This window comes from Cyrtonyx montezumae, unplaced genomic scaffold (genome assembly GCF_038088225.1).
Source record: "Cyrtonyx montezumae isolate F1298 unplaced genomic scaffold, pur_monq_1.0 scaffold_2, whole genome shotgun sequence".
NCBI classification, from domain to species: domain Eukaryota; kingdom Metazoa; phylum Chordata; class Aves; order Galliformes; family Odontophoridae; genus Cyrtonyx; species Cyrtonyx montezumae.
The window spans coordinates 23,647,727-23,666,614 of NW_027071936.1; the positions used below are offsets into that span (position 1 = coordinate 23,647,727).

Below are 18,888 nucleotides of genomic sequence, written 5' to 3' on the forward strand. Positions count from 1 at the left end.
GTCAGAATGTCTGTGTGTTTCAATCAAAGTGAAGCCAGGCTTGGCTGAGATGTTGTAAAGCAAGAACACCACTGCAGAAAGTGCCATGCTTGTAGGGAGAGCTGAAGCTCACACAGCAGATCACAGAGCCGCCTCTTTCTCCATCACCTTCAATAACGTCCTGTCTTAACTTCTCTTGAGGTCAAGCAAATGAAAAGGGTACCTATCCTTGTTTTTCTGTGATGTTGTCCAGTAACAGTTCTAAGTGAACTTGGAGGCGGTCCCATCTCTGTGTCAGCCTGTCCTTGACTGCCACTAAAGGGACCCGTGAGCTCTTCTATACACAGCAAACTGACAGAATGAGGGCACTTTTGCCAAGGCTTTGAACTCTTGCTTGAGCGGACCAAGGACCCAAGTAAGTTGAGAGGTGAGATGGGATGGGTTTTCCCAGTGCCCTGACATGTGGCCAAACCCTTTCCTTTGGAGAAGATGAGTCACTGAAATGACAGCTCTGCTTCTCACCAGTTCAGTACTCACTTCCTGACCTTGCCTTACTTTCTCTGTTATCTTCCTACTGACGAGCACCATAGTAAAGGTGTGGTTGGGCAGAGCCAGGCTGCAGTAGAACAGCTCTGCCCAGGTTCTGCCTGCTTTTGTGCTTCTCCTCCCCAGGTGCCTCAGTCGGCAGTGCAAGCAGTGATGAGGAGGAAGGAGGTCTGCCTAGCAACACAAAGATAAAATCTGAGCGTAGTCTGATATTACTCATGGTAGATCTGTCTGGCAGTGCATAGCAGGAGAGCCCTGATAGACTCCAGGGCTATGTCTGTCACCAAGTCACTTTTTGTGCTCTTCAGTGTGTGCTCTGTTCACTTTCCAGCATTTGTCGTCCCTCCAACACAGGTACCACCAGCTCCTGGAGCTTCTGTGTCATAGAATCGTAGAATCACCAAGGTTGAAAAAGACCTACAAGATTATCCAGTCCAACCATCCACCTATCACCATTAGTTTTCTCTAAACCATGTCCCTCAACACGATGTCTAAATGTTCCTTAAACACCTCCATTGCTGGTGACTCTACCGCCTCCCTGGGTTGAGGCAGTACATGCCTCTGGTACCCAGTTAGAAGAGCACTGCAGGTCAATCCCTGCTAATTGGGTAATATGTAGCTGGCCTTCATTACCTGCTCCTCAGCTTTTCACTTCCTCTCCTTCTCTTGTAATGTCATAGAGAAACCTGTTCTGCCGGGTGACAGCTGATGGCAGCCACAGCCCCATGCTTGCACAGCCTTCCCTGGTGGGAACTATTTTTTTAAGCCTAAATTTGAGCTGGCTGCCTTAGTTTGGCTTGGGGTTTCCCCACCTACCTGTTGCTCATCTCAATCCCAGCCCATAGCAGCCCTTCAAATCCTGTATTTTCTTCCCTCCTGCATACGATTGAGCAAGCAGTGAGCTCGGGGCCGCATACCGGGCTGCCAGCTCACAGCGTGCCAGCCGGACTGCGGCTACCAGCCCCGCAACCGCATGGCTGGTCCTCTGACACACCCGGGTAATTTCTCTCTGAGAGTGAACCTCCCTCATTCCTCCCATGGTTTCTGCTGGCACCACCTCCATCCCTCCACTGCAGGCATGCTGCTCAGGTGGCCGACCACTCTGACCAGAGGCCGTCCTGCCTGGTACAGTACGAGTGGCCATACTTCATGGTAATGTCACTGGCGGTGCTTTGGCAATCTGAAGCCTCTGTGAGTAATGTGTCCCCCTCAGCGGGTTTCCTTGCAGTGTGTCAGCCAGCAATGCCACCAGCGTGCTGAGAGCCAGAGGAAGACACCCTGGTGATCCTGAGTTACATCACAGGGCCGGAGGATGTTTGGAAGGCTGGTTGTCATCCACACAGAGACAAGTCTGACTGCAGAGTGCCTCACCTCAGAACTGCTCGCGAGAAGGGCAGATTTGGGGCGCAGGGAGGAGAGGAGCTAAAATGGGCTGGAAAGACTTACAGGTCACGCACTCATTGCACATCTGGGCTGGGTCAGCTGCAATCATCTTTGTTTGTGATGAAGGATGAATGGGTGGAAGGATGGGTGGGTGGATGAATGGAGGGAGAGATGGTTGGATGGAAGAAGGAAGGAAGGAAGGAAGGAAGGAAGGAAGGAAGGAAGGAAGGAAGGAAGGAAGGAAGGAAGGAAGGAAGGAAGGAAGGAAGGAAGGAAGGAAGGAAGGAAGGAAGGAAGGAAGGAAGGAAGGAAGGAAGGAAGGAAGGAAGGAAGGAAGGAAGGAAGGGAGGAAGGGAGGAAGGGAGGAAGGGAGGAAGGGAGGAAGGGAGGAAGGGAGGAAGGGAGGAAGGGAGGAAGGGAGGAAGGGAGGAAGGGAGGAAGGGAGGAAGGGAGGAAGGGAGGAAGGGAGGAAGGGAGGAAGGGAGGAAGGGAGGAAGGGAGGAAGGGAGGAAGGGAGGAAGGGAGGGAGGGAGGGAGGGAGGGAGGGAGGGAGGGAGGGAGGGAGGGAGGGAGGGAGGGAGGGAGGAGGAGGGAGGGAGGGAGGGAGGGAGGGAGGGAGGAAGGGAGGAAGGGAGGAAGGGAGGAAGGGAGGAAGGGAGGAAGGGAGGAAGGGAGGAAGGGAGGAAGGGAGGAAGGGAGGAAGGGAGGAAGGGAGGGAGTAAAAGTGTGTAAGTTTGGCCTTGCAAAAATAGCCATTATTCTTTTAATAAAGCTGGTGTCAAACCTAAATTACTCTAACACTCCCATTACATAATTCCATCCAGTGTGATTAAAAGCTTTCCCAGCAAACTGGGAGATTAAAACAATTGGCCAAAAAATATTGAGAAATCTCTCTGCCCCACCCTGGTGGCTGCTGGTCTGATCCTTCTGATCCAGTCAGCAGAGGGCATCAAGATGTTTGTATGAAAATCATCTGGAATTCAGGAGAAGAAATGCAGTAATGATCCAGCAGCAGCTTCAACATGGAGCCATTGTTTGTCCGTAGATGTTTGCCAGTGGTCCTGTTATGGTGGCTCTTTCTGTTCTGGTTTTCCAGGGTGATGGTCAATGCTCTTTATTATAACGGGAAACTGATGTAGTTGTATAAGCCACACATGAATGAGGAAGAAAAGCCAGTTTAGCCGCCTCTTCCAGAATTGCTGACATTAAGGCAGCAGAGGAGGGGGAAACAGGGCTTATTTCAGCAGATAAGATAGTTAATGGTAGATGGTATCCTCTGGGATGAACAAAACAAGAAGTGAATAAGCCATCAAGTCACTTTTGAGAGGGAGACAGTGGAAACCAGCCCAAAGAGTTATAATAAGGTGTCAGAAAATCAGGAAAGGATAGGGTTTAAATAAGAGCAAGAAGTCGGTGAGACTTCTTGTTGTGGAAAGGACACAATACTAAAGTCAATAGAAAATGGGAGGACTCAGTGCTTCTCAAAATTGATGCACCTTTGGCTTTTCCAATCTGACCAGCCCACCCATGCCAATGACAAACATCTTTAAAACAGTGGTGCAAAAGCAGCAAGTTTCAACCTCTGTAGAAAGATTGCCAGGAAGACAGGAGCACTCTTGTGAGCAAGGTCAAATGTTGGAAGATCTGATCAGATAGAATGGTTCTAGTGATTTCAAATCAAACCAAAAGAAGGCTTTCCTTAATCAGTATGCCTGAGTAGCTGCTACCCATGAATCTTCTGCCGCTGGTTCTGTTCCCACCTAGTGGTCACATCGCAAACTTCCATCTCCCATTGCAGATCCTGATCTCTAGGTGCAGGGCATCGTGCTGTGCACCAGGCCCCATCCTGTCACCGGGAGCCAGGTGGCAGAAAGGAGCAACATGCAGAAATCTCTTGTTGAAAAGGAGCACTTTGTGTCCCCAACGGCAGAGAACATTCTGAGTTATGCATTCCGAATGAAGGATACCCTTGTGTGAACCAATAAAATGTGTTCTAGCATTTTGTCAGTGCAAGATTTGTGACACTGCCAACCCCACATGTAAAAAAATAATTCTGAAATTTCAGTGTAACACAGAATGGAAATAGAAATTAGAAAGACAGACTACCCCATAGGAGCAGATATGTAGCTGCAGTCCACTCTGATCTGACACGCATCTCCAAGGGTCTCACTGTTCCCCAGGAGTGCTGTACTTGGAGCAGCCAGTCATTGCTGCAGGGTTCAGCTTCCTGATGTCCACCAGATAAGTCTCACCTTCCCAAGCCTGGGCTTGGCAGCAGATCTGTGCAGCCACCGAGGGCTTGTTCCTCAAGGCTGCAGGTGTCCTGAAACTCAGCTCATCCTCAGCAGAGACTGACAGCAATGCCAAGAAAAATGATGGATTTTAGGCGCCTCACAGCCACCCTTCCTGCAAATTCATCCACTTCAAAATGAACCGCTCGAGCTCACAGTCTGAGAATCTGGGTGTCACTGTGTCCTCCCAGGCTTTGGTGATGAGCTCAGCCATGAGTTGCTCAGCCCACCGGTGGCACTCAAATAGTGACAGTGCTGAGTCTGCTCTCTGCACTGATGGAGCAATGCCTCCCATGCAGGCCTAGCCTGGACCAGGGGATGAGAGTAACCACCCAATGGGGCCAACGGCATAGCATCCCAGCTCCACTGCTGTGGGGACATGCCAGGAAAATGTTAACCTCCCATTTAGCATTGGGAATGGGATGGAGCTTGTGTGCAAATAGCACCCATGAAGGCACTTCTAATGTCCAGTGCAAAGCTTCTGTGACTGCAGGCCTGTAGGGCCCAAAGAGACTGGATTCAAGTCCATTCAGTTCCCTCCAACACTCTTAACATGTTTGCATACATCATGCAATGCATAACACCTGCAGTATGGAGCACTTGACACCTATGTGGGTCAGTATCTTGAAACATGATTCTTGAATGGAAACCATATGGCCATTTGTGAGTTTCCATACAAAGTCTTGTGCATGTTTTCTAGTTTAGCTCATTCTTTTAAGTGTTCTTAATTTTATTTTCCACCATTCTGCTGATGTGGGGAAGAAATGTCTTTCTGGCTGCAGTGCCCTGCAGTGTACATTGTTAATTCCTAACAGAATTGTTAAATCCTCATATGACAAGGGGAATTGTTTCAAACTAAAAGAGGGGAGATTTAAATTGGACATAAGAAAGAAGTTTCTTACAGTGAGGGCAGTGAGGCACTGGCACAGGTTGCCCAGAGAGGTGGTGGAAGCCCCATCCCTGGAGATGCTCAAGGTCAGGCTGGAGGGGCTCTGAGCACCTATTATAGCTGTAGATGTCCCTGCACATTGCAGGGGGTTTGAGCTGGGTGGCCTTTAAGGGTCCCTTCTGGCTCAAATGATTTTATGATTCTATTACTCAATTATTCTAAATATTTAAATTCTAAAATATTTTAATTTAGCCCAATTTCATTAAATTATTTCTTTTTCCACAAAAATATATTCATTCCAGGCAATTTCAGCAAGCTTGAGAATAACTTTCTGGTGTTAAGAATTGAAGAGTCCATTCATTATCACTGAAGCAGGTATATCTTGAATGAAGATGTCAGAATACACTGCTCAAGGGTGTGGGGGAAATCCTTTTATCAAAGTTCGTACATTAGAGGACACCTTTGTAACACACCAATGACAGCAAGTACAAGGACTTTCAAGAGTACGTGCTTTTCCTAAACAAAAGCAGAAGAAAATGAAACTGTGCTTTGGAAGCCTCCTTCATGCATGAATGTGCCATCTTTATGCAAAGAAGGCCTTACTCAAACATTTCAGTGTCTCAGCAGCCCTCTGCTGGGAAGGCACTGGCCCCAGGCTCCAGCTTGCTGGGGACAGATGCAGTGCAGAGGAAGAGAGAATGTGAGGAGCACTGCTGACAGATGGATGTGTGCAGCTGGAGGCAGCCGGCGTCACGGGACACGGGAGCTGCTGCAGCCAATTCAGTCACTGCCAGCACAATGGGACTTCCAAGGAAGCATAACAAACTGCCCATGAAGTAGTGTTCTCCCAAGCTTCTTTGCTTACTCATGGTCTGTGGAAAAAAAAAAAAATCCAGTGCAATCTACGTAATCACTGCTGTGCGTAAGGAGGCTTGTCCAGGCTTTGTGCTGGGGAAAGAATCCCACTTTGGCAAAGGGGAGAGGAAAGGAATTTCTAATTGCTTTGGGCTTCTCTTTGTGATTCATTGTTTTTTCGTGTACAAAATGACTTCATGTAGGTAAAGAAAATTCACCACTGATGCACCAGTGGGAGGGCACTGGGAAACACTCAGCTGTGTCATGACGGTTCTGATGCCAACCCCTTCCCAGCAACGCGGTGGTTTGGGTAATTCAGGTGATTCAAGTAAAAAGCTGAAAGTTCTGCTGCACCTCCAGGAGAGATTTCCCAAATGATTCTCACGTGTCCTTTATTTCTCTTTTGGAAATAACCCATGACATGGAAGGAAAACATCAGCTATTTTGGTCACATGCTCGCAGTCTTCATGTGAGGTGGGAATCCCCCAAAATGCTTGGCAATGTGTCGTTCACTCACATGCTGCACGCTTGCAAAGAGGTTGATAACACATCCCCATGGTGACTTCATACTCAAGTCACAGAAATGAAAAATGAGATGTGATGTTCACCCCATTGGCAGACTCAGTTACCCAATCCATCCCTTGCAGTTTCTCTTGGCACCAGTGTGCTCCATCTGGGATGGACTTCCACAGCCAAGGTCCTCCTGGGACAGCCTGACACCTACCTCAGGTGATGGCTGATCTGTCTGTATAATATCACCAGAAGGAACTTTGGCTTGTACTGTGGCTACAAGAGGTTGCCCCTCTGCTGTGAAAACGAGCAGTTGTGTTTAGCTCTGACTGCACCACGCAGTACTCCTTACAAAGTAGGGGCTGCAAACAACATGGGATAATTAACCACTAAAAGGCTTTTGCTGACAGAAAGTCACTTTGCCAGTGTGCAAAAAAGTGGTATTGTGCAGGAGTTGCATGGAATAAAGAAACTAGAAGATACGTGACTAATATTGCAAATATTAAGAGGCAACTGTATTTTAGCTTTTAAAAGAACTTTGGGGTTTTGTTTGTTGGTTGGTATATTTGTGGTGGGCTTTTTTAATCTGAAGTTTTATGCTCCAGTCTTTTCCAGCTCAATCTGTAAGACACTGGAGAAAGCAAAAAGCCTGTATTTTCCCAACTATAGACATTAATTCTTTAACAGCCACATAGCTTGCATAGTTACACACTATGTAAACTATGTACTTGTCTGAGATGATATGGGATGTTCATTTACTAGTGACATGGTGTTCTCAATATATAATATTGAATTATAGAATCATTAAGGTTTGAAAAGATTAAATCATAAAGTCCAGCTATCCACCTACCACCAATATTGCCCAGTAACCACATCCCTCAGTGCCACATCTCCATGGTTCTTGAAAACCTCCAGGGTCAGTGACTGCACCACCTCCCTGGGCAGCCTGTGCCAGTGACCCAGCACTTTTTTGGAAAAGAAATTTTTCCTGATATCCAACCTGATCCTCCCCTGGCACAACCTAAACCCATTATCTCTCATTCTATTAAACTGTGTGCAGGGTGTAGGTGAAACACTATGATGTGCAAAGTGAAGGACCAGAGGGATGTTCACAGAATCACAGAATTGCAGGGGTTGGAAGGGATCTCTATAGATCATCAAGTCCAACCCCCTGCCAAAACAGCTCCCTAGACCAGGTAGGCGTCCAGGTGGGTCTTGAACATCTCCACCACTTCTCTGTGCAGCCTGTGCCAGTGCTCTGTCTCCTGAACTTTGAAGAAGTCCCAAACATATCTGTACAGAACTTCCTATGCTTCAGTTTGTGGCCATTTCCCCTCATCCTATCACCACACACTGCTGAGAAGCATCCAGCTTCATCCCTTTGCCTCCTGCTCCTTAGATATTTATAGACATGGATCAGATTCCCTCTGAGTCTTCTTTTTTTGAGGCTGAACAGACCCAGGTCTCTCAGCCTCTCCTCATAAGGGAGGTATTCCAAGCCCTTTATAACCTTTGTGGCCCTCCGCTGGACTCTTTTGATGAGATCCCAGGTTTTTTTTGTACTGAGGAACCCAGAACTGGACACAATACTCCAGGTGGTGAATCAGCTCACACTGATGACAACAGCTGAGGTCTGGTCCCTGTTTTTTTAGGGATTCCTCTCTAACACCTCTACCCCTTGTTGTCCCTCCCCTGGAGCAGCGTGGTCAGGAGATGGTACTGTGGTACCATGGAGGGTTGCCTCCAGGATGTGAGCAGGACATAGCTTGAGATTGCTAGGGAAGGTTCCAGTGAGTGGATCACCCAAGGAGATGGAGGAAAGCACAATGATTCCTGGTGCTCCCCTATGGGATGGCTAGCTGGGGACCAGCCCCCTGCTCAGGTGTAAATCCGCACTGCTTCACCAAGCTTGTTGCTTTGGTCCTTAATAACAATCGCTGGGGTCAGAATCTCATCGAAGGATTTGCAAACAGACTTATTGCACACAAACAATTGGGCAAGCTCTGGAGGATGTGTTGGGCCAGATGAGAGCTGCTGGGTGCGTGCTGGGTGGAAAAAGGCGCAGTCAGAGCTGGTAGCAGAGTGCTCACAGTGTGCAGCTTCCAAATATCCTTCCAGTGCTGGGTGGGACTTCTGGCCCACCTGAGTTGTAACATTATTCCCTTTCTGGACGGATTTTGCCCATTCAAGCCCTATGTGACTGGGAAAGGAAGGGTGCACTGCAGGAGTGTCATCATCTCAGGAGAAACACTGAAGACTTTCAGAGCAGGAATGCATGGCCACCCAAATGCCTGTATGTTGCAGAGGGAAGCAGGATCAGTGTTGATTTCCAGAGGTGCAGCATCCGGGCCCTTCCCCTTCCCACCTCCCCAGCATCCGGGCTAGGCTTCCACGTTCACTTTATTATGGCACTCCTGGCTTGCATCAGCAGGAACTGGAGTCACGCACACCACACTTCAAAGCTTTCTCCCTGCCTGTGAGGTGGATGATGATAGCAGAAGATATGGCATCTGCAGATCAGAAGTTGAGAGAAAGTCATGAGCTGCCCAGACAGACACCACTTGAGTCATCCCCCTTCCACCTGTTCTCACCTGGATGCATGGGAAAGGATATCTCATGCTCAAACACCCAGCTCAGCTGCGCCCGCCCCTACAGAACAAACATTTGATGTCAGTGGAGAAAATTAATGGGCAGCAATTGCAGCAACTTCCTTTCCCTTCACGCATTTCTCCAGGGTTTTATCAAAAGTAAAGAAAGTGAATAACAAGATCGCAGTTGGCACATGGACACTTCTGGAGAATGTGATGCCCAAATGGGGCCACGCAACCATCAGGACTGGTGTTGCTGGGCAAGTCCTGCCCACACCCCAAGGGCTGCTGCACTGCGGTGTGGGACAGAGCAGAGCAGAGAGGGAGAGGGGTGGATCCATCATAGTAGGGTCAGGATGAGGAAACGTCATCTATGTATTCTGACTGCCCGAGGGCTGAACATGCATAACTTCAGATCATGGGCACGTCGTCCCATTTGGATCATCTCATGCTCAGTAGGTGGCACTCTGCACCCACAGGGGAGCAGCACCTTCCCAAAAGTGAGCCCTACACCTCCGCAGAAGGACAGCCCATTGGGAGAGTCCTGCATTCCCTCATGGCTTCTCCTTCCCCCACCCCTGCGGACGTCCTCCAGCAGCTCAGCCAAAGCAGTTTCCCAAATCTTACTCTTATTTTGGCTCCCTCTGCAGTCAGTGGAAGTTGTGCAGGTGATGCATGACAGCACTAGGGCTCTGAAGGACCCTACACTGAGTGTCCCTGGGAGAGGTGACCTCTTAAGGGTGTCTCCTCTGAGGACAAGCTGCACAGGAGAAGCTGCAAGAGGAAGTAGAGGAAATGTTGGACAAATTCAGAGCACGACGAGCCAAACTCCTTGCCACTGCCAGCCAGCAGAGCAGAGCCATTGGTTGGAGATTGGAGGAGAGAAGAATGAGTCAGGTGTGGGATGTGCCATGTTTGCTCTCTAAACACTGCAGCTAACGGCCACTTGCACTCAGGTCACTCAACCTTTCCCCCACTTTGGGTGCTGTTTTCCGTTGCTTAGCAGCATGTCAAGCACAGTGCTGAGCTGAAAGCTTCAGTGCTGAGGTGGAAAGAATTACGTGAAAATCATACAACCATATTTGAGTTGAAAGAGATCCTTTGAAGACCACCTAGTCCAACTCTCCTGTAATGAACAGGAGAGTTACAGCAGGAGTTCAGTGCCACTCCAGCCTGATCTTGAATGTCTCCAGGGACGGGGCATCCACCACCTCTCTGGGCAACATGTCCCAGTGCCTCACCACCTGTACTGTAAAAAGCTTCTTCCTTATCTATGTAAATCTCCCCTCCTTTATTTTGGGACCGTTTCCCTTGCCCTATCACAACAGACTCTGCTAAAGTGTCTGCTAAAGTGTCTGCCAATGACCAAAGGATTGCAAAACAGAAAACTCCCTGGGAAGGCAGCGTCCCCCTATCCTGGGATCACACCACGGGCAGAGAATTTCTCAGCACACGGACCACTGTTTGGCAGAGCAAACCCCACCTGCGGGCGGAACGAACCCCAGGCCCACATCTCTGCCTTTGGAAAGACACACTCCATCTCTGCTCACCCTCCCTCACCTGCTCCCCGCCCTCACCTGCCCGCTCCGCCCCGTGACGCGGCTCCGCCGCCTATAAAGGGGGCGGCGGTGGCGGGCGGCCCCTATGGAGCGCTGCGCACCGCCGGGTCTCAGCTCCGCCCGTTTTCTTTCTGCTTCTCCGCCGCCCCCGGAGCCCCAATGCGCGCCGCGGCGCTCCTGGCCGCGCTGGCCGTGCTCGCAGGTGCGTGGCTGAGGGCAGGGAGGAGGAAGGGGGGATGTCGATGCGTTTGCGGAGTGCTCACCGCGCTGTCTGTGTCCCCGCAGCCTGCCGAACTGCCGCCGCCTCCGAGCACAACGGCACCGAGCCCGAGCGGCGCGGCGGTCCTCGGGAGCCTGAGACCGCGCCGGGCTCCGACTACGAGGAGGAGGAGTACGAGGAAGCGCCGCTCGCGCACCAGTACCTGGTGGGGGACCTGGTCCGAGGTGAGCCCCGGGAAGGGCCGTGGGGATGCGCGAGTGCCGCGGGAGGGTTGAGCGTGCCGCTGTTCCGCGGTTATCCTGCCGGCTGGGCTGTGGATGGGGGGCACAGCCTGGCTGCAGTCACTTGCAGGAGCTCTGCGTGCTGCTCGGCCCCAAAGTTGGGGTTTAAATGAGGTCTCTAAGCGTCCTTTTGGAGTTGTGATTTTCTGAGTTGTGTGCGTGTGTTGTAAGCTGCCTGTGAGCCGTTAGGACTCCTGAACAGCCTCTCCAGAGCAGTGAGATGGCAGGGACAGGAGGGTCTGGTTGGTTGTGTGGATGTAAGGTGAGCCATGGAGGCGGTTCTTGAGCTTCAGCCTACAAGGGATTTGCACCTCTGTAGAGCTCTGTAGGTGAGCGCTGCTGCCCTCCAGAATGGGCTCCAGCTGCTGGATAAACACCTTGAGATGTGGATGAGAACGAAGGGACTCTGCTCCAGATGCTGACTTGGAATCATGGATGCTTGTTCTAGCCTTTTGGGAGTGTGAAGCCTCCCTGGGGAGCAGGAGTATCAGATCAGAGAGCAGTTTGGCCAGCAGAACTACTGGTGTGGTGACTTGTGTTGTATAACTGCACAGAAACCAGACTTGCTACCATGGTGGTTGGTTTGTAGACCAGCTCTTCTACTTGGCAGGAGATTTATCTGTACATCCTTCAACTTATGATTCAACTGTAGATGGCTTTCTTGGTTGTGCAGCTTACATACAGGGCACAGATCAAACTGACAACATGAGCCTTGAAGAGGGGAATGAGAACAGCCTCAATTATCCAAGTGTGAACCTCAGCATCAGGTCCAACAGGACAGAGGAGAGGACTCTGCTGTGAATTCACAGTCCTAGGGATAGGAAACCTTGCTGCGGGGGCAGTGCTCCTGGTTTGCATATTAATATAGCATATACCATTTGAATCAGACTTCTGGTTGCTAAAGGCAATTTTGCTTTTAAGTGACTTCAAGCCAAGCTTGTTGCTCTAGAACTTAAAATGCTTGCTGTCTAGACAATAGTGAGCTACACCTTGTTTCTTTCTGCAGGATCTCTTCTTGTCAGTAGGCACACAGGTCTATGAAGTAGTTAGAAACCTTTATGCGAAACCTTTATGTTTATCTCTGCAGCACAGTGGAGAAATAAGCAGCTGAGAAGACTGCTGCAACTGTCTGCATTTCTGAAGCTTGTTGAAACTTACCTGGTTAACTGCTAATCTCAAATAGTGTGGCATTCCCCTAGGAGAACTTACCTTATGGCTAGTGGTAAAGAAATGGCTTGCTTGGAAAGCTGGAGTTGGACCAAACTGCTCTATAATAATGCTGCAGAGCTTTGTTGCTGTGTAGCTTGTACCCCTCAGTTGGTGGTTGCCTTGTTCTCCCAGTACAAGGAAGGTGATTACCCTTCCTTAAATCCACAGACGACTAAGTCACCACCAGCCTTTAAACCACACTCTTCTGGAGATTTAATTGAGATAATGAGGGGCAGCAGCAAGTGGCAGAACAAATAACCTGTCTCTTGTGGATGATCCTGCTTTCACCCTTTGGTGTGCTTGGCATCTTTCTCAAAGTAGGAGAACTGGAAATGAAGCATCTCTTCTGCTGAGGATAGCACTGCAGGTTATTTGGGAGAAACAAGTCTGATAAGTGGGATAGCAGGCTGTCGTGCCTCTGCAAGTGCCTGGAACTATCTAGCAGCTCACAATGCCTTTCATCACTGATGCAAATAGAGAGTTTAGAGCAATGGAGTTGGTTAGCCTTGTGTCTGAGTCGATATAAAATGGGGGGATGGTTTCGCTCAGTGCAAGCTCATCATTCAGTACAGGTCCTTGCTTGAACCTATGTAGTCCCACTCCATCTCTGGTGGCCTTTCCAGCCCAGCTTCTCTCACTGCTCTGTATATATTGTGGTGCTGGAGTTGAGCTCCATGAATCTTGAAGCTTGCTGTCTCTGTGCTGCATATGAAGCGCTCAGTTTTTGTTGACCTGCATCCCATGCTTCCTGCTCAAAGGCACTGATTCCTAAACTCTGTAATAGCATTTTCACAGCACCTAGCTTTTCTGCAATGCTAGACTGAGCCACCTTGTCCTTTTCAGTGGAACCTGTGGTTAAACCCAAGCCAGCAAAGAGGGGGAACGAGAAGAATGCTGGTAAATCAAGGAGGAGAAAGAATAAAGGGAAGAACAAAAAGAAAGGGACTCCTTGTGAAATGGAGTACAAAAACTTCTGCATCCATGGTGAATGTGTATATTTACAGCATCTCCAGATGGTGACCTGCAAGTAAGTTCCGTGCAGTGTATGAGTGAGGTGTGGTTTGCATGTGCTGGTACCATAGAAAGGCTTAGGGGGAAAAACTGGTGTCAGCTTGGCCTAGATACATCCGCAGTATTTTGACTGAGAATCTTTCTGCCATGTAAATTAAGTGCTGATGGAATCTGAGATGCATAACAAGCCACTGAACTCATCGGTTGATCATAAACTTGAACCTAAAGAATGGAAAGGTGTGTCCTGCTGGGACATCACACCCAAACTAATCTTGACTTGTTGAAATACTGACAAACCTTCTGCTAGAGCAGTGACTGTGTTCCATGAGCACACTCCAAGTGAGCATCTTGAGATTCATGTGCAACTCTGAGGATGTTGAAGTCAGGCTTGACTGTGTGTGGGCATCCTTGGCTTCAGACAGCACAGGAGCTGATAAGAACTTGTGTTTATCTTTGTTGCAGGTGTTATCAGGATTATTTTGGTGAGCGCTGTGGTGAACAGTTCATGAAGACTCAAAGGAAAAATGATGTGGCAGACTACTCAAAGACTGTGCTGGTTGTGGTAGCTGTCCTGCTCTCCAGCATCAGCTTCATTGCTGTACTTATCATTGTGATAGTGCAGTAAGTATTATGCTCTTTAGTGTATGTCTGGCTCAAGTGTGAGCAGGACTTGTGTCCAGTAATTGCAAAATATGCATGGCTTGTCTGAATTACTTGTGTGGAAGACCTTTGGAAGCCTGAGTTCTTATTCTGGCTTGCATGTGTTTTAAGAACAGAAGGTCTGAGAAGTCTGTAAGCTATCAAGTGTTCATTTCCCCTCTTTTGCTATGGGCAACTTGTGATTGCAAGTTCAAAAACAAGTCTTCCTGCTCCCACTACAACTAGCAGAGTAGTTAGTGCTGCAGAACATCAGCATGAGCTGGAGGAGGAGCGTTCATGCTGATGCAGCAGTACATTTCCCAATTCTTGTGCAGAAGAGGCCTGCCAGAAGGAATGTAGCTCCTCAGTGTGTGGCTATGGTCTATCAGCTGCTGCAGAGCTAGAAGGAAGGAGTGCTCCAACTGACCACTAATTAATGGAGGCTGCTGGGCTAAATGCTTGCACTTTGGGGGTATCAAATGGGGGAGTAATTGTTGTCAGCCTGAAGTGCTGTACTGCTGGCTGCTAAGATTAAGGAAGCAATTGTTCTGTGATTAACAGCTGCAGTGTGGTAAATAACCTGAGATCCTGCTGTGAATCAAGTGAAAAACAAAACTGAGTGAATGGTTCAAGCACTGCATCAGACTCTTCTTTTACCTGCTGACAAGGAGTATCCAGCAGCTTCTGATCACCCGTGCCTCTGCATCTTGTCAGCTGGCCACTTGTGTTGACTTCAGGTAGCTGCACTGGGAGCCTGGCTCCAGTATTACTGAATGTAGGAGTGGTCCTCCAGGTCTGGCACTGCAGCAGGGCTTGGGTAGTGCAGGTGGAACTCAGAAGTGCAGACTAAATTTAGATCTCAAAGTACACTGACAGAATTGGGTACACACCGTACCTTTTCCTGCATTTCAGGAAACAAGGTGTGCATTTGTTTTGCTGCTTCATATTTAGATCTAAACTTGAGGCATGCTGGGAGGAACACTCTCATTCCACTGTGCTATGAGAAAGAACCAGTTCTGTAGTGCAGTGAGAATGAGCATTGCTTGCTTCAGAAGCAAGCCATGCATTCACATGGTTCTTCATGACCTGAACCCTCATAGGCTTAAACAGCGAGTTGGATGTTACTATACCTTCCTCTAGAGAAGCTGGGTGGTCTATTGGGATCACTAGCAAAGACCTGACAAATGAGAAGTGCTGTTAGCAGCTGGCTTTTGATGTGTTCACAGGACACATGCACTTGAATTCCTGTCCCCTTGAAGTTCCCAGGGCTCTGCTGAAGGAAGGAGCAGAGTGCTCTGCATGTTGCAGCTGTTTGCTACAGCCTCCAGGAAATCTGGCCCCCAGAAAATCTCCCTATGCTCTGCATGCTTCTAGCCTCTTGCTACCTGATGGTGTTCGCATCAGGAAGCCCTAGCTATGTGTGGCAAATCTCTGTGCTTAACCCAAGGTTCCTTGATGTTATCAAGCTATTAGATATGTCTTGTAGCTGAATGATTAAACACTGAAAAATTGTTGTGCTCAAAGCTTCCTGGTGCCTAGGAGCTGCCTTGATGATCTGAAGGGCATAGCTGTGGAGCATTGGGATGGATGGATATCAGGATTTAAAATTATGATACATAATGCACTCCAATTCCACAGGGTCAGGAAAAAGTGTCCTCAGTATGAAGAAAAAGAAGAAAGGAAAAAACTTCGACAAGAGAACAGAAATGGTCATGTTGGTGTGTAAATGAGGAGAAAGCAGGTACGTGTGCCAACTTCCAACTTGTTTTAGTTTTGCCAGGCTGGAGCTGCCCATGCAGGAGTTGTATGCATGTTTAACAAAGCTAGCATTACTTTTCACTTATTGTTTAGCACCCAAAGTGTCTTGGAGCGTGTAGGTTGTGTGTATGACCCAGTTGACTGGTTTTCCAAAACCACTGAATTTTAAGCATGTGTATTTACAGCACTCATTAAGACAACAGCCAAAAAGCAAAGTAGTAATCCATTCCAGTAGTGGAAAGCTCTATTGAAATGAGTCCCCTTCTGGGGAACAAAAACTAATCTCTAGACAGAGATGAGTTAGTACAAGAAACCACGGCAGCCTTCTATCATGAGGTAGTGCATCACCAGATGGACTGTCACCCTCATAAGAGGAGTACTGAGCATTTCCACATCTCCTCAAGGTATTAGGGGTTTTCTGGTGCTTAGAGGCTGTAGATAAAGGCAAATCTGCCTGCCTTGGCTGTAGGTTTGTACTGGTTCTAGTGCAGAGTGCTCATGTCTTGGATGCTGGTTAATGTACCTGGTCTTCCCCTTACAGAACAACTCTGATGTGGCCGCTGCCAAGCTGCAGAGGACCTCTGGCTACCCAATACATCCATTGGGCTGGAGCTGTTGCCACTAAGCCCTGATTCATCAAGAAAGACGGAGGCTGCTGCAGGAAGATGCCCAATGTGCCATTTGCTGCTGAATCACTTGCTGGGGAGGACAGTTAACTGCTACAACTTGGTACATGAATGTGGAAGGAGCTGCCACTATAAGGGTAGAGGACTGCTATCAAGACCTGTTGGAGACTACTCCTGAGCTTTTTCTATTGGTGCTGGACCTCCAGACTCTGCTTGTATGTGGATGGACTTTCTTCTGCTAGCAAGTCTCTTTTGGCAGCTCTAGCTCCGAGGGACAGAAGTTGTGGCTTCCAGGAGGGCAAGATGGAGGGGAGGAGATTCCTCTCCTTAAAAGTAGAGAAGGGAAGAGTCCACTGAGGTCTAGTGAGATGAGAAAAGCCTAATTCTTCTGTTGCTGTGCTCCCTGTTGATATCTGCTTCAAAGAATTTAATCTCTAGTTCTGACTTGCAGGGTGTTGGTGACAGAGCTGTCAGCCACACCTGGGTTCTGTTACTGTATGTGCAGAAGGTATTCCCTCTGAGCCCAGTAGGACTTACTGTGTGAGTTTGTGATCAGTTTGTGTGTGTGTGTGTGATGCAGAGTTAAAACTCATCTCAAGATGCTGAGACAACAAATGTGAGATCAGAAGCTCTGTCTCTGAAGGAATACGTGTGCTCAAACAAGCTGATAAGTCTGGACACTGGTGTTGCAGCATCTATCCATTGGCTGAAACAATGCTTCTGTTATCCATATGGTTGATGCTGCTTTGAGCTTCAAATGAAGTTGAATGGCTTAATCAGATCTGGCAATGTGAGAACCTGACCAAAACCCAGTTTATTTGAAGAACTAAATTCAAGCATTGTTACTCAGCATGCAGTGGTCTCCTATGCTCTTCATTATGATGTGAAGAACCTGACTTACCTCAAACCTTTCTGACCCAGCTATCCTCAGTTTCTTATGTCTGTGAAATCTTGAGCACAGAGTAGTATTTGAGTTCAGTTTCTTCTTGGAAGAGTGAATGTGTTCTGTATAAACAGAGCAGAATTCTTCTGGTAGCAGAGCAACACCATTAATTGTCAAGACATATCTGTAAATGTGTAAATATTTATTATTGTATTTAATATTTAATGCTTCCATAACAAACTTATTTATTTTATAATTAAACTTTTTACATAATCTAACCATGGTAAGAGTTTGTTCTTGCTCTCAGGAGTACATGTAAACACTTCTAATTAGATCTTGGTTTCTCCTTTAAGTGTGAGTTTCAACACTTCTAAGAGCATGAAATGGGGTTATGAAGAGCTACAGCAGTGTGTAATGTAGAGCTTGGTGCTCTCAGAGGAATGCAAGCTGTCTGTAAACAAAATGTGCAGATGCCAGTACTTGTTTCAGTAGGAAGTCCATCTAATTCAACTACAAAGGAATCTTCCAGGTATTGGACTCCAGGGAGGGGTTTGGTGAACTACCTTATTGAGAGCAAAATTTCCAATAGAAGTTTTGGCAAATGAGTGGAGAGCAAGATTGTTGAGTAGGAGAGAGTCTTTCATCTGTGTGGTCAAAGGATTGGAGCAGCGGCTTGGGATTCCATCCTAAATGAGGAAGAGTGGAGTAGCCCCAGGTCCATGACTCTGAGAGGCAAGGGAGCCTTGGCCTCTAAAGTCTACCTTTAATTTCTCTTTCTCTGCAGGTAATCATTAGTACAACAGCATGCTGGTATTCCTGTTAAGTGCTTCCAGGAGAGAGCTGGGGTCTGAGGTCAGAGCTGCCCAAAAAATAGGTACTAGGGGACAAATTTGTAAAACGTATGGTTTTTAGTGGGTTTATTACGGCCTTCCTGTAGGGCCTGTCCCCATGAGGGCTCTCTATTAAAAGTTAGTTGGTATGCCTTAGCTTGTAGCAGCTAGGGAAACTTTATAAAGAAACCAAACCCCAAGCAAACTTTCAATTGGGACCCAGGTTGTGTATTTGCTGTGGAAGTGGGGTATGCTGCTGTATGGAAGAGATGAGTGTTGGTCCTTGGCCTCCTGGCTCAGCTGAGCAGTTCTCAGGCTCTGAGTGCCTGTGTGGTACAGTATGTGGCAGAAGCACAGGTAAGTGGATTGCAACATCTTCTGGGAACACTGCAATGCTACATTCCAGGGAACTCACCTCATTACCAGAGTAAATAGCACTTCTCCGAATGGCTTTTCCACAGACATTTGGTATGAGGGCTCTGGCAAGGAAAGCTGTTGCTATAAGTCGTGCCAAGCTTCTTGCTTTCTGTAAACAAGCCTAATCTCAGTGGTGGCTGAGCAATAACTCAGTGAGCCTGGGAATGGATTACACCTCTCACCTGAAAGCCATGAGGCTCTTCTTCCCCAGTCATTTCTACCTTCAGTTTTCTTTGTAGCCTAAATAGCAAGTTTGCTACTCAATAGGAGAAATCACTGCTGCTGCAAGAGATGCAATTTCCTTCTCCTCTCCCTAGCTCTAAAGCTTAACACTGGTGAAGCTACTGCAGTGCAACTAGTGAATCTTCATTTCTCTCTCAGGATTTAGGCTGCATCCTAATTCCCTGGAAGCTG

General features: G+C 48.0%; 1 protein-coding gene across 1 annotated transcript; it reads left to right on the forward strand.

The window, feature by feature from the left end:
- Nucleotides 1–10,719: 10,719 nt before the first annotated feature.
- AREG (amphiregulin) lies at nucleotides 10,720–17,105 on the forward strand. The gene is made up of 6 exons (XM_065736589.1): nucleotides 10,720–10,802; nucleotides 10,886–11,044; nucleotides 13,154–13,337; nucleotides 13,784–13,942; nucleotides 15,599–15,701; nucleotides 16,260–17,105. Exons 1-5 carry the CDS (start codon nucleotides 10,760–10,762, stop codon nucleotides 15,684–15,686), a joined length of 633 nt encoding a protein of 210 aa, XP_065592661.1. The 5' UTR covers nucleotides 10,720–10,759; the 3' UTR covers nucleotides 15,687–15,701; nucleotides 16,260–17,105.
- Nucleotides 17,106–18,888: the final 1,783 nt, after the last annotated feature.